Here is a 15727-nt window from a genome sequence, read left to right on the forward strand (position 1 = left end):
TCTGTAATGCTTTCTAAGCATTTAAATAGGCTTACATATTTTAAAAGAAAGTTTAGAGTTCTTTTCCTCCTGTGATCCACTGCTGGGACAAGATGGTTCTATTGTGTGATGAGATTTTAAAATATTGTTCTTTCTAGCTGATTTCATGCCAATTTTGGGAACCAACTTAAACCCTGAATTCATTTCTGTGTGTAACAATGCCACCTGGGCCATTGGAGAAATCTCCATCCAAATGGGTAAGATATAATTTTTCTTCTTCTTTGAATTTCTGCACTTTTAACGTAGTTTGTCTGGGTGTTTTATGGGATTTTTTTAGTGATACTTTCATATTATAATTTAATTTAAATTTGAGATTCTTGTCTTTGTTAGTAAGTTCAGTGTACCAAATCTGTTTAGACTTTGTGTATTAATGGTCATTTTCTCCTGAATCTTTTCTCTTTTTTTTTTTGGGCTATTTCAGGTATAGAGATGCAGCCTTATATTCCAATGGTATTGCACCAGCTTGTAGAAATAATTAACAGACCAAACACACCAAAGACGTTGTTAGAGAATACAGGTACCCAAAAACTGAAGCATATATATGGTGAAGGGAATTAAAAATTTTTTATACTGATTTAAAAATCGCATAGGGGAATGACACCAGAACTGATTTTATTACTGTATATTTGTTTTTTATAAGCAAAAGCAACTCTGTTTTGCAGAAGCTTTACAAGTCTCAGTCTTGATGTGAACGATCTATCATATATCTAGATTCTTAAAGTTATTGCTATCTCACTTTTATCACAGCTATTTATCATGTTTAATTATTCTTCCAGTTTTATTAATGTATCAAATGTGACAAATATATACAGTAACACTTAAAGACATAGTTCACACTGATTTTAATGTATGCATGTCCTTACACGTGTACTGTATATATATGTCTAGTGTTTGAAAAAAATGTAATTGGCATAAATGAAAAGAAATCATGGACTCTGAATGAAAAATGCACTCTTCTTCTTAAGATAAACTCTAATATCATGCACAAAAATCTAGATCTGTGATGGTAGTTTTACTGCAACATAACTGAAATTATTTATAACTTCTGTTACCTGATAATTTAATAACAAATCTCTGAAGAGAATTCTAATAATGGCATGCATGTTTTATTTTCTGGCCTGCAGCTTTGACTTCCAAATTGAGAGCAATTCCCAAATGCCTTACTGAATTGGAATTTCTGAGGCTTGTTTCTTTTGCATTTATAGAGGGCACGTTCTGGTATGAAGAGCACCTTCCATACTTCAGCAGAACTTTATTAATAGTTTGGCTTCACTAATAGAAAATATTTTTTTTTTTTTCTGTTTGAAAACCTTCTTGTAAGAAAATGTCAGTTTAGTCATTATACCTGACATGATCAAAAAATATGCAAATTCAGTGGTACAGTTCTATTTTTTTGAGCTAAGCGAGAGAGAAATTTGGGAGAGATATTCAATGTGTGTTTTGTTCTTTGGTATTCTCTAAACTTAAAAGCTGTACTTTCTCTGCTTCCCTACCCTCATTTAGTATGGAAGGTGAACTTAAAGAAATAGTTACCTAGTTGCCTGGCATAGCATAGGTACTACTTTTTGAAAAGATAATTTTGGAAGAAATACCTACTTACTGTGAAATATACCATGGAAGAGCATAGCAATATACACTTTCTTTCCCCACACCCTTGCCCTGCCCTGTTCCTCTGCACTGATGGATGTATAATACCTGTAACTGAGAGGCATCCAGTACTTAAATGTTTGCTTCCATCGTTGTTAGAATTTTTTGGAAGCATCCAAACACAGCCTTTTTTTTTTATTCTCTTAATAGTTACTTTAAATGTGGATGCATAACTGCAAATAAATGTTGAATGTGGTGTACCTAAGTTTGTTGTGGGATATTGTGCCACTAGCGCGTGCAAGAATATTACTTTCTGCTTCAGCTTGCTATGTAATGAGCTATGAAAACACTTCTATAAAAATATCAGACCACTTTAAGTAAAAGTAATTGCATAGGCAAAAAACAGTACGTGTCAAAGTGGAGCTTTGACAGAAATTACCATTCTTTGTACAAACTGTAGCTGTGAGAATTTACAGATAAAACTTACGTGTATTTTCATTTGAAAGTAGCACTTGAAATGCAGTTTAAGAAGTGAGATCTGCCAAAAATTTTAGGCAGTGCATATTGAAATTGAGTAATGTCAGGGCAAAACATTACATTACTAGTGAGGTGCAATTTTCGTGGAATGAGTATGTCCCAAACTGCTGGTATATCCTACACCAAACTTTTACTGGAGAAAGCATCATCTGCTTTATTGCATGTTTCATGAAACTGTTCACAAATGCCTGTTAATTAGAGTGTTGCATAGTATGTCCCTTGAACATAGGTTTCCTTTCTCTGCTTCATATAAATCTGCTGGATTTTAGTATTATTCATGTATTTTGCTTCAAGTAATCCTGATACATTATTCCCCGCCCTCTCCTTTTTCTAAAGATTAATCTTTCGTGAGTTGAGCAAACACCATTAAAACACATTTCCATTATACTTTTTTCAGTCTGTCCCTCAGAACAAAGGACCAAACTAACTAGTCATGTGATGAAGCAGTTTTGCTTTCCATGTGTCCTTGTGCCTTTGTGTCAGAAGTCAGGTTCTTATGACTTCTAAGAGGAAGCCTTTTGCAAACAGGAGGAATGTTGGGATTAAAGAACTAATTTTCTGCAGTCAGTTGCTGTGAGTTAGCAACCACTTTAAATTCTCGATGAGATTATGACGAAAACAAATATTTGGTGCTCTTCGAGATGTGTTTAATATATTTAGGGTTTTTATATGCGCAACAATACTTTTCCCTGTGAAAAATGTATTTTAACTGATAGAGTAAATGTATTAAAATCTTGAATTCTAAACATTGAAAAAACTGAAATATGTAGAACTGAAAATGGTTAGTTCTTTTTCATCAGAAGTATCCATAGTAGTACATTTGAATAAAAACTTTAAAATGTGTGGTAGGTAAATTTACTCTGAAGAGGGCAGAACAACCGCTTACATCAGAAAGCCTTTGGATTTTAAATTGTGTTTTTGGTGTTCTCTCATTTACTTCTTTAATTTTTCTTTTACCCTGGAGAGTATACCATATATGTTGCTGCCTCTTATTTAGGGGGTGGTAATAAACAGCACTGGTGAAATCTTATGTTTATTATCATACACAGATTCTGTTGGTTTCTGTTTCTGAGTTATTTGTTGTTTTTTCTTTATTTTTTCTCCTCCCCCCTCATTTGCTCATGTCTTGGTTGGCGTTTGGTGGTGTATAACCGTGATTGCGTTACCTTAGCAATAACAATTGGTCGTCTTGGTTACGTTTGTCCTCAAGAGGTGGCCCCCATGCTACAGCAGTTTATAAGACCCTGGTGTGTATTATTCAATCTTTTTTTTTAATTCATTTTTCTTCACTCTCTTTCTTTCTTTCTTTCTTCTCTCTATCTCACTTTTAGATATATTTTCAGTTGGTTACAAAATCTCAATCCTTAATCATTGCCAACCATGTGACTAATCTTGTCCTATCAGGTTTGTGAGTTTTTAGTAGCACCGTCATGTATTCTTTATGTTGTGGCTAACGACTAATTTATGCATGGGATAAGATTGTCACATGCTTGCTGTGTTAAAGCTTGACTATGAAAGAGCATTTTAAAATCCACCAGAATGATAATACAATGCATGCAAATACTGTAAAATTTAAATTGTGCATTACTTTACTTAAAATTCAGTCTGAGGCTTGATTTGCTGTAAGGAATACATGTTTATAGATTTGTTATGTATTAAATAGCTTGCTTGCTGCTGTAAAAGTTAAATAACTGTTCTGTAAGTGGTATCTGACATAATTCATATTGTGATAGTAGTATATGTTCCGCTTCTAGTAATGATAGTTCCTATAAATATTTCAGATATGTCTTTCTATTGTATTTAATGGAATACAGGTCACACTATCTAACTGTATATAGTACAACAGGAGAACATGATTATGGAGATGATGCCTATTGGGAATATGCTAGTAAAGACTGTGAGCCACAAGTGTTTTTCTAAGTCTTCAAAATAGTGTTTCACATTATCTTACCAGTGTGGCTTATTCCATCAAATACTGTCATCTAGTTCTGGTTTGACTGAAGAAAAAGTAATAGTGTTAGCTAAGTTTTGCTCTCCAACTTGCTAGGTGCACCTCTTTACGAAACATAAGAGACAATGAGGAAAAGGATTCAGCGTTCCGTGGGATATGTACCATGATCTCGGTCAACCCCAGTGGAGTAGTCCAAGTAAGATTCATTATCAGATCTTAACTTATTTACCCATGTGAAATTTTGTGAAAACTGTATCTGGAGTATGAAAATTTTAGCTTGATGTGATTTCCTGCAGTACATGCTGTAGCTTTATTTTAAATTCAAGACGGCCAGAATGTTTATGTTGCAAATTATATGTATCAGGATGCTTAAGTAATTATCGCCAAGCAGAGGAAAGGAGAAGAGTATTTTTAAATCTAGTTTTTGTCTATGACTTACAAAGAATATGTAAATAATGAACTTTGATTAAAACAACTGTATTTCACTACTTCTATCAGGTTTTGGTCAGGATCTGTATGAAAATATAAGGGAAATGTTGAAATACTTAACCCTATTTTCTAGATATCACCTGTGCTTTTAAAACAAGAAAGAGAACAAAAACAATAACCACCCCTTCATTCTTAAAACTTGGGAAGGGAAGATTCTGTTTCAGCCTTGGACATAGTGCTTAAATGGGCAATGAGATGAGGAATGTGGATCTCTTTACAATAGATGGTACATCTGAAGAAGAGGTTATGACTATGTTCTCCACACTCCAAAGTAGAGCAAGCTATACCAACAAATGTATTTCCTAAGAGGAAGTTGAAAGTGATTTTCCCTCTCCTCTTCCTGGAATTCCTCTTCCTGAAATAGAAGAGTTGAGCCTCTACCTTATTCTAAAATTTTGAGTTCATTTCACTTATGCCTTATTTGGCACTTAGCATTACCCTCTTCTGTCCATTTGTTTCTTCACATGGGAGAGGTTACAGTTAAGGACTTTTCATTATCTCATCTCTCCTCTGTAGTTACTGTTAGTTCCTACCCAAAAGCATGTGCGTTATCAGTTTAATGATTAGACTGGTGTTTTAGTAGTGCAGTAGGAAGTAATGCATGACAGCAGATGAACTGAGTATAAAGGATTTGGGGTGATCATTGCTTTGAACCTGTAGGATAAACATCTTGTGTGTCTCAGAAAACACTTGTGGCTCTCCTGAGGGAAAAAGAATTGTATTTCTTTCAACAGGAAATGTGTGTGCGTGAGAGAGAGAGTGAGAGAAAGTCGTGACTGTAGTCTTGCATTGGTTGACTGTTATTAAGGTGATTAATTCTTGAGCTCAGTATGTGTACCGAAGGAATCAACATTAGACCAGTTGTGGTGTGGGAGGGAAGGGTTTGATGATTTTTTTAACTGTGATTTTATTTTATTAAACAAAGCTATTCCTCTGCTCAGCTGTTTCTATGTCTGAACACTTAGGTGTACAATAATTGACTGTTACAGTCTGAAGCAACTGGAAAATAAATACATAAAATCAAAACTGGTTGTGAATTAGCATGAAAAACCCTGCATGGTTCACACAATGAACATCAAGCATTGTTTTCAGACCTCTAAATTGAGATTTCTAACCTATATGATTGTTTAATCTTATAGGACTTTATTTTTTTTTGTGATGCTGTTGCATCGTGGATTAGCCCAAAAGATGATCTCCGAGACATGTTCTGTAAGGTAAGGTGCCTAATATAACAGTATGTACTTATCATGGTAGTTTGGATCCTCTGGGGTTATTTTTCCTGCTTTCTCTTTCCACAGATAGCACTTATTGTTTTATGGTAATGGAGGCTTCTTAGCAAGGTCATAAATTTTAAGATGAAACAACATAAAAATCCCAGCTTTTTCTTTAATCTCTATTTTCTTCTAGATGGTTATTCAAAACTTTTTTGAACAGTATTGACAAGTTCATTTAAGCTCTTATTTGAGGGAGTAATCATCCTCAAAGAACTTCAAATGGTGTCCAGCTTCCACCTGCATTTGGAAGAACAAGGGAGTTTATACCACATTTAGTGTGTGGTTCGAGACTTTTTTACTATGAAGATGCTGACTTTGTTTTAGAAAAATAACTTGAAAATTGCAAATGAAAAACATTCCAGTGATATCCTGATCTGTTTTAGTTATTCCTGCTCAGAATAGTTCTCAAGATTGCTTAATATTCGCCTCAGAAACCCTTTGATTGTGCAAGTTTCAAGAAACTACTATACAGTTATAGCCAAGAAAACACTGCTAAACGAAGTGTCAAATAAGCAAAAAAAAACCAGCCAGAATATGATATATTGTGTTTTGGCACTGATGTCTTAGATTTTTTTTTAAAAAAAACAGAAACAAACTTATTTTGGTTTCATGAAAAAATGCTGCTACTGTTCTGTAGTGGGGCTCCCCACATAAGTTGTAGAGTGAAAGATGGTTTTAGGAAGAGTAGATGTCAAAATTTCATGTTACTCCTGTTAAAGCAAAAAATCAAGTATGTTCCTAAGTACTTACTAGGATCATGGGTTAGTATTGGCTTTTTTTCTTCCAAGTATTGTACAGCTATGTGTGTTCTGGCATTAGCACAAGGAAACAACAAATACTTACAAACTTAAAAGAAAGTCCAGGATGCTCTCTGTGACAATTGCCCAGAACAGTCTTAGTGCATGTTTCTGCACTGGTCCTTCAGCTTTGAATACTTTGTTCAGTAAGTTAGCGTTCTGTTTTTCACATTCTTTCCAAGTTTCCACGTGGGATTTAATACATTCAAACTAAACAAGAAAAGTGAAAAAAACTTTCTTCAAGTCATGCTATTCACAGTTTTCAGATTAATTCCTTATTGGATACGTGGTTGCTGTAGTCCAGTTAGTTGTTTTTCCAACAATACTTATGCCCTTCGTAATTCCAGGAACAATGGAAAACATCTGGGTTGTCCAGTTTGTTTTGGTTTTTTTAGCACTAGAGCTGGGAGAGAAAATGGTACTTCCAAGAGCATGGGTAGATGAACGGCTAGTGTTGAAATCTGACACGTACCCTAAGAATCTTAGCGCTTTTTTTAAAAGCAGGGTATCTGAAGACTAGCTAAAATTCTCACTTGCTAAAACTCTACTGGAAGATGATTTTAAGTGGTTCTTTTGTCATACCTGAGCATTCTTAGACTTTAAGTAGTTTCTTGGCAGCTGGCTTATCTGATTATTTGGGTTAGGAAAGAGAGGTGAGCCTGCTTGTGGAAGTTCTCTTTCAGGGACAAAAGCAGTAAGTTAACTGGTGTCACTAATGTCATTATCTCTGTTTAAAAATAGCTCTGCTTGGTAATGTTGTGTTGAGGGTGTACTCATTACCATACGTTTTAACTTTGACATTACTTTTTCTGGGCAAATATGTTCATGACAGCCTGTTGCACAATTCAGTGTCATTGAATTTTTGAAGAAAAAAAAAAAAAGAAAAGGCTTTAGACTCTATTGGCATAAGTTGCTGCAAGGAGGAGCCATTTCACCTGCTTTTGTGCTTTCTGATGTCTGCCTTTAAACTGCTCTTTTTAGAGCTAACATTCTGAGACCTTCTTGATAGTATCATTTAATTTTCATAGTTTTCCATTAATTTATTATGTTGGAATGTCCAGACTGAAACTGGTACATTTTTTTCCCCTTTTTTGCTGGCTTTTGTCTGCTACTGACTGTGGTTCCATGTTCTTTCAAAACACAAAAGATTTTTGGCTTCCTTTTTAGAGACAGTTGTCTTGCAGGTTCCACAGGAAAAAAAAAAGAGCTCTCATAGAATGCCTTTGCATTTTACTAGAATTTGACAGGTATTCATTCCATCAAATGCTGGCTGCTATTCTGGCTCTTCTTTGTTCGCACAACATATTATGCATTGGGGGGGGGGCGGACAAGCTAATAGAGAAATTAAACATATACAAACCATGTTAACTGATAAAATGTTTAGCAATCTGAAATGGCCTAACTCTAGGTTGTAAGTCACCTTACTTATTAAAAATACATATAGATAGGTATATACACACAATGATTTGTATGGATAACTATGTTCTCTGTCACCCTTAAAAAAGAAAAACTTTTTGGTTAAGACAGACATTACTGGACGTCCTTTGTTTCTTAGTAACATTTCAGTATTGACTTGGAGAATTCAAGTGGACAGATACACAATCCAGCAGTTTGTGGCTTACTGCATATGTTGCTAGTAGATAATGTATCCTCCTTTAACTGGGTATCTTGACTTCCTCTCATTTGTAGATTCTTCATGGATTTAAAAATCAAGTTGGGGATGAGAATTGGAGGCATTTCTCTGACCAGTTTCCTCTTCCCTTAAAAGAGCGCCTTGCAGCTTACTATGGAGTTTAACCTCATGCACTGTAGCTGCAGTCCCATAATTAGAGGTAAGCACAAAAATCTTCCTTGCTAAACAGAGTTGTGTAACAGTCTTCCTCTGTTTGCATTACATGAATCAATGAATTTATCAGACTAGCATTTTCCAGATAAGCTAGATGAGATCTTTCCTTATTTAAGGAAGGGAAAAAAAAAGGTATGATAGTATACCTGATAGCAGCTGTAGCAAAAGCAGTTATGTGACTGTTATTTTATTTTTATAGGGAGAGGGAAAGAGAGAAAAAGTGAGTGTAAGATATGCACAGTAGCCTATCAAGATAAGGTTGGAAGTATAGGTATAATCAAGTGCCAGTTCAAGTTTAATAAGCAAAGTCATGAATGTGATCCTCAAGCCATCATACGGAAGACACAGGCTCCCTTACATCTTAGGAATTAACAGATGGCAGATGTGATCTAAGCAGGAATGTTCCTCTAGGATAGGAAAGCAAGTTTGTTAACACACTTCAGCCATAAGAAGACAAACACACTACTAACCACATACTAGATTGTCTTCGCACTGAATGAAGGGTGCTATATTAATCTTTAACTCTGCTGTAACTGTAGAGCTTGATGTTTTGGGGAGGCCAAGGTGTTTATTATTACCATGTTCTGTTTTGTGCCTCAAGTCAGAATTGTTACAATTCTGTGCGGAGAAGGATTCAGCTTCAGTAAAGAACAGTGATAGTGCATTCTGGACTAGTTCCGTTTTTATATAACTGTGTTTTGTGTGCTATCTGAACATACTCTATAAAGAAAATTTCTTATATATAAAGTATATGATACTGTGAGGACATTATTATACCACCCAAAAAATAGGGTGAATTAAGTTTATTCATTCAGTCTTTATATAAATTTGATTCTTGTTGTAGAAATTTTGTACTGAAATTGAGTGATTCATGCAATTCTGTTTTGTTGTTGAATGGACAACTACTTAAAACTCAGCGTAAGATTTTTTTTCAGAGTCAGTGACATAAGAAATCCTGTATGAATTACAAGTTTGATTTGAACAATGAATTAAAAATAAACTGATTTCAAATATTTACATATCAATGAGGGCATTTTAGTTGTGACATGGAGGTCTTTCCTCCTAAATAAGAGGGATCCAAAGTGATAAAATTTGCCATTATTCTCAGTTTGAACTGAGGCAGTACTATAGCTATCTTGCTTAATGCACCGATATCTGAAGTTGTTAGGTCAGTAACAGATATGTCTAATAATCTTTCTCAATGTCATAACTACTTCATAATTTTGTGCAAAATATCAGAAAGCTTGTTAGAATCTATAGGACTGCTTTTATCGTAATTCTAAGCTTAGCCACAACAGTGGAACTGTCAATGTAGCTTGAAAGCATGCATTGTTATTTTGTTAACAGTGATTTACCTAATGTAAATGTTAAAAAAATAGATGTATAAAAAAAGTTGAAGGTTGGCATCTACTGCTTAAAAAGGCAAAAAAAAAGATATTTATGCACAAATCTATCAGTTAAGGTTCAAGGTAAGAGTTAATTATACTATTATCTTTTCCTTTTACAGGTCCTTCAGTCTGGGAGACTATGAGGGAGCCTCTGCACCCAGGGAAAATGTTACCCTTTACTGGGGGGAAGGGTAGACCAGTAGGGAATACAGTACAATCCCAACCCTACTGGGAGGGGCGGGAGGGAGGTGTTGCCGTCACTGTATTAAGTCGATGTTGGGAAATGTTTTAACATCTGGAGCTTTTGTGGGTGGAAATCTGTCTCCTATTACAACTCTGCACTGGATGTGAAGAAGAAAAAAAAAGAATCTAGTCACAAAACAGCACATTCTGGAATATTGTGGGGAATTGTACCAAAATAAGAACCATATAATTGAACCATAGGGATACATAGAGAGGAAAACTATTTTGCGCACAATAAAGGAAACCTAAGAATGGGGGTCACAAACAGTAAAAGGCTTTCTTTTTTCTTTTATGTTTTTTTAAGTAAGGGTTTTCTGCATTATTTCATTCTGCTTGATGGGATTCCTAGGTATTTGCATGTTAATGAAGAACTATACAAATGAAGTTAGTACAGTTAAAATGCAGCTTGTGTCTGTATTAGGAGCAGGCACTTGCAGTGTAAAATATAGAAATCCCATCGTAAATTAATAAAGGTTAACTTAGACAAAATGAAGCAACCTGCAAGCTGCCAAATGAGTCACTCCTTTCATTTTTGGGGTAAGGGGAGGGACATTTCAAAGGAAAGACTGACATCTTAATTTTTACATTAAAAAGAATTGAAGTAGTGGATATGATTTGATTATTGTACTTCATTAGATTTAATTTCTAGAGTAAGGCATTATTCTTAACGTGCAGTTTAAGGTTCAGGCATGCGTTCTGGCTCATAGTGATCAGAAGTAATTTAAATTAGTGGGAAAGTAGCATGCTTGCATCACATAGAGTGAAATTGGTATACATTTACCTATGTTGCGCCAGTTTTGTGTTGCAGTTTACCAATTCAATATAGCCCTGCATTTAAAATTCCTTTTTAAGATTCCGTGGATTTCATTTTTATTAAGAATATAGATATAAAGTACTGTAGTTAACAATTAGGCCTTGAAATACCTTTTTAGGATCTGTTAAGAATAAGATTGATATTGTATTGTGTGTAACCTGCACAATGTGGAAAGCTGATATAGCTGTGCAAAATATTTGCCTCTGTGCTGTCAGTGTGATGTGCTTTCTGCATGGTTATATACTAGTGATTTTATCAGAATCTCTAAAAATGAGTTACATGGTAAGACCCGTTAAAGGCTGCATAAGTGTTAGTTGGCACGTAAAGACAATTGTAGAAGTTGGTGACATGATTGCTATATTTGTGTTTATTCCCATTCAACATATTATCTTCTACGCTTTTTAGTTCAAAGCATGATCTTAAAGAGATGTTTAAGTTAATGGATGTAATGCAGGGTATCTACACTGTATCGGCGCATGTTGGTGGCCCTTTGTGATGTAGTTAAATGCACAAGGGTGCAAGTTTAAAGCTACGGAGTGAAAGTTGGTTTGGATCCTCTTCATTTCATTTGTTTAGCTTTTCTGTTGTGTTTTTTTTCTCTACTTACATGTATTCCTGTGAATAAATCCTTGTTAAGTTAACCCTTTACTTTTCCTTCCATGTGTATTTTCTTATGTACTGTGAATGTGAAATCCTAACTGGTACACTTGATCTTGTGTCCATCTGAAAGTGGCAAGTCTTTAATAATTTAGATTGCCTAAAGAGTATCCCATGATGATAAAGGAAAATGGAGAGATTTTTAACTCTGCTGGTCAGAGGTGAAGCCACACCTTTCCATTTTTCAAGTGCTGCATAATTAATCTGCAAAACAAAATTAAGCCATAACAGCCTTTTCGTAGATTTAGTTTCTCACCTTTGCATTGCAGAATGGATACTGGATAACAGTTTTGGGGATTTTTGTTTGATTGTGTTTCGTTTTTTGTTGTTTTATTTTTTTAAGAACTTGCTTTTCTTTGCATGGTTCTGTTCTTTGCCTGTTGAATGATTTAGCCATTGCACTGAAGTTTGAGCTGTGTGAGTGTGAACTTAAAAATGAGGTTTAAAGAGTTTTGATATTTTTTGTTTTTTAATGCATGATAGCATGCATGTTTTACATGCCCCCCACTCTTTTTTTTGGCTTTCCAAATTTTAATGGATTATGCCTGAAGAATTATTTAGACATGTACTGTATGAAATATATTCAGTAATGCTAGTACATAATATTTATTCAATTTGGTCAAAATTGCATGTGATAACTTGCTTTCAAATTACATTGCTTTGGTAGCAAATACAAAATTCCTTCTGTAATAACTCTGAAGTAAATTTTAGTAATAGTCACAAGGAACACTTTAAAACCAATTTCTGGAAGGGAAAAAAAAAACCAAACCTTTTAAATTTAGCAAGGTGGGGTATTATTTTAGACCCAAACTTGCTTTAATTTTGAGTATGTTTGAAGACTAGAGAAGAGTTTCAGAGAAATTACATTTAAAAAAAAGTAGAATAGAAAATCTACCCAAATAATACTGTAGCCTAACACCTAGAGTCTGAGTTTACCTAAACTTCTTAAATTTCAGAAACTCCCTTTAACCAAATAAAACCACTCCACCTCACCTCAGATTAGTTTAGCTTAGGATGCCACTTTTGTACATACAAGTTTTAATAGGTATTTGTACAGTTGTGAACTGATCTGGTATAACAGCAAGGAAAATAATAAAATGAGGCAGAAATAAACAGTACAGACAAAACAGTCTTTAGTATCAGTAAGTTCTCTCATGGTCTATTTTAAAGCAAATAAACCATATTCCAAATGCATAATATAGTGGAGAGATTTGCAGAAGCCATTTAGGGTATAATGTGGAATAAGAAAAGATCTAAATCAGCATTAATGTTTATAATTCAATTATTGCATCATGGGATATATAAAAAGCATCTTATTTCTTGTGGTGTAGTCTTGACAGTTCTTGAATGTTGACTGAATGTTTATACTGGTAGAATCGTGAGTTTCTTTGTTACATTCCAGTGTTTCTGCCTCTAGGCATGCTTAAAAGCACGGCTTAGTTCATTTGCTCCTTACACACTGAATAAAGTGCTGTTAGTGTGCTAAACTACAGAAATAGCCGCTGCTAAGTAATGGTGTAGATTTTCTACTTGAATATTTGTTGTAGGAACCTCAGGAGGTCAGTGTTTACTGGTTTTATATATGCCTTTTTCCTGTTCTGAGTTTCCCTTTTTGAAGGATTCTGAGAGTGAACAAAAGCTGCTGATCAACCTAAGTTGGTAACAGAAAGTGTTTTTAAAATCCTTATAAATGCATCTTTTTGGCAGTTCTAAATTGTTGTTAAATTAATCTTAAATGAAGTTCAATACTAAATTTTTTCCATTACACGTTCAGGAAACGGCTAAATTCATTTAGGGGAAAAGATTAGAGCAGTTCATTACTTTAACCAGTGCAAGCAAAAATATTCAATTTTGTAATTTTTTTCCAAAGCTTGCTTATTTTCTAAATCAGTCAATATGTATATATTTAAATTGTAATAAGCTAATTCTTATGCTTTAGTTTATTGCTCCTTAAAGCTTATACTCAAAAGATCAGTTTTAGATGAATGGGTTTAAAATTTATAATCATAATTTTTAAAGGTTATGAAGTAGCATAAATTTTGTAACTAACAATATTGATAGACACTGTGATTTTCTTTTTTGTTAAGACTTTTATGTTAGCATCAAGCTTAATTACTTAAACTGCATATATTGTATAATAGCTAAATGTATATTTTAAAAGTTTAAGTGGCTTTCCTCAAGCTAAACTCATTGCTACTCAGAAATATTCAAATACTAGCTTTATCTCAGGTGAATACTCTTGCACCCTTTTTGTTCAGAACACATACTAATAAAAATGTGTCTTAATTGTATCAGTTCATGTATTTCATTTAGGCAGCTTCTCTGTCTTAAAACTTACTCTAAATTAACCTTCTACTGTGGGACAATAATGACTTTTGCTTCACCTATTTTATTCATATTGAATGTATTAATAGATAAGGTGCAAAAACATTCTTCCCTTGAGGAGAATGCATCCATATTCAAACAACTGAAATATTTCTTGAAAAAATGCTTTAAATGCAATATTATATTGGAAATTGTTTCAGATTTCGTCAAGGAAAGAATTTGCAACTTAACACTAATTGCTTCAATGCTATCTCTTTCATGAGGATAATAGATTCATAAAGCTTCTATATAGGGTCTAAAGAGTAACTTTTTATCTTAGATAAAGGTTAAGCTCTACAATGAAATGGCAAAACATCCTACAGTTATCTCAGATAGACGCTGATGTAGTTTGCATACATATTTGGTATATATCACATAAGCATTTCTGGTAACCTCATCTTGAATAACTAAAGCTTGGTCAGTAGCTGTGTATTTCACTCACCTATGCATTCTCCAGAATGACTTGCATCTGTTGGTCTTCTAGGTATTTTTCTCCAATTTATCTGCCACTGATGCTTGCTCTTTGCACTTAATGGTTGGAGCAAGCCAGTTTTAGTATTATTTTAAATGGGGATCTGGGGTGAGTACTGTTGTTGCTTGCCCTGTAGAGTATATTCTGCTAAAGTAATATGGATACTTACTCACTTGAATGTACTTATATGAGGGAAGTTTAAAATGGATGGAGCCCTGTCTAGTGTTACAGTATACTTTAAGTAAGCCAAATCCACATCTCAAGAATTCAGCACTTACAATATGGTATGATTTTTCTGTAAGCTGGTTCTGTTGTATTACTTTCGCCTTAGGTACCTATTTCCTTATTTTGAGTGAGCAATAAAATTGAGAAGGCCTGAGTGTTTTCTGCAAGGATAGCAGTTAGGAAAAATGATTGGTATAAGCAGGTTCATCGGCTCTTGAAATGTAGTGTAATATTATCTTTTTTCATGGGAAGAGATAGGTAGTTATGTCGTACATTGTCTTACTAATACTAGACACTTCTAAAATTTTAAATTGGATGCGGTATACAAAACAGTTCAAAATGAAAGATGACTGGATCTTTCTGCTGACAACTTAGGTTGTATGAGTTTTGCTTGAAAGCTTTAAATCTGATTTTTCTGTATCTGCCACAATGTTGGAATGTTTCCTTCAAACATATCCTCCTGCAAGCTCTCAAACTGTACTAAATTGAGTGATATTTCTTGAAGTCTGCCTATGTGCTAACAGAACTTCATTTTAAATAGAATATGGTTTTAATTTTTGATAAGCTGCTGAATTTTAAAGAATTTTTGGGGCCACCAAATATTTTGGATCATGCAGAGAATATATATTGTACTGTAGTAATTTTGTATTTACATTTGTATGATGTGACATAATAGATGTGAATGTTAATCACTGCTTGACTATGTTAATAAAGTTGTTTAAATATAGATGTTGCATTCCAATTTTTAATATAAGATTAAAATGTCATGTTCAGTTTGTTTTACCTGACCTAGTAGTGTACTCTTCGGGCTCATGCATGCAAGTTCTGGAGTCTCTTGAGTAAGGGATTTCATTTTTCCTGAAGGAAAATGGTCTTTAAAGTTGGGGTAATTCAGTTTAAATGCTTCATGCTGGCTGAAGGCATATCAGTTTAGAAATAGGAGGTTTACATGAAATTAAGTTAATGTCTGTTGGGTGGTAACTGGTAACTGCTTTACTACTGAGAAATGGAACATTGGCTATATTTTGTTCGAAACAGCTGATG

The 15727-nt window shown here is 34.2% G+C and overlaps 1 protein-coding gene across 2 annotated transcripts in view; it reads left to right on the forward strand.

Moving 5' to 3' along the window:
- TNPO1 (transportin 1) overlaps positions 1-15410 on the forward strand; it is an 81816-nt gene extending 66406 nt beyond the window's left edge. For both annotated transcript variants that reach the window (XM_054053506.1, XM_054053507.1), the window contains 7 exons: positions 138-236; positions 461-556; positions 3335-3410; positions 4211-4310; positions 5743-5817; positions 8364-8506; positions 10028-15410. In XM_054053506.1, coding sequence (XP_053909481.1) covers positions 138-236; positions 461-556; positions 3335-3410; positions 4211-4310; positions 5743-5817; positions 8364-8471 — 554 coding nt within the window. In that variant the 3' untranslated portion in view covers positions 8472-8506; positions 10028-15410. The remainder of the gene's footprint in view (positions 1-137; positions 237-460; positions 557-3334; positions 3411-4210; positions 4311-5742; positions 5818-8363; positions 8507-10027) is intronic.
- The last annotated feature ends 317 nt before the right edge of the window (positions 15411-15727 follow it).

The sequence above is a fragment of the Cuculus canorus genome, chromosome Z, assembly GCF_017976375.1.
Source record: "Cuculus canorus isolate bCucCan1 chromosome Z, bCucCan1.pri, whole genome shotgun sequence".
Taxonomy (NCBI): Eukaryota; Metazoa; Chordata; class Aves; order Cuculiformes; family Cuculidae; genus Cuculus; species Cuculus canorus.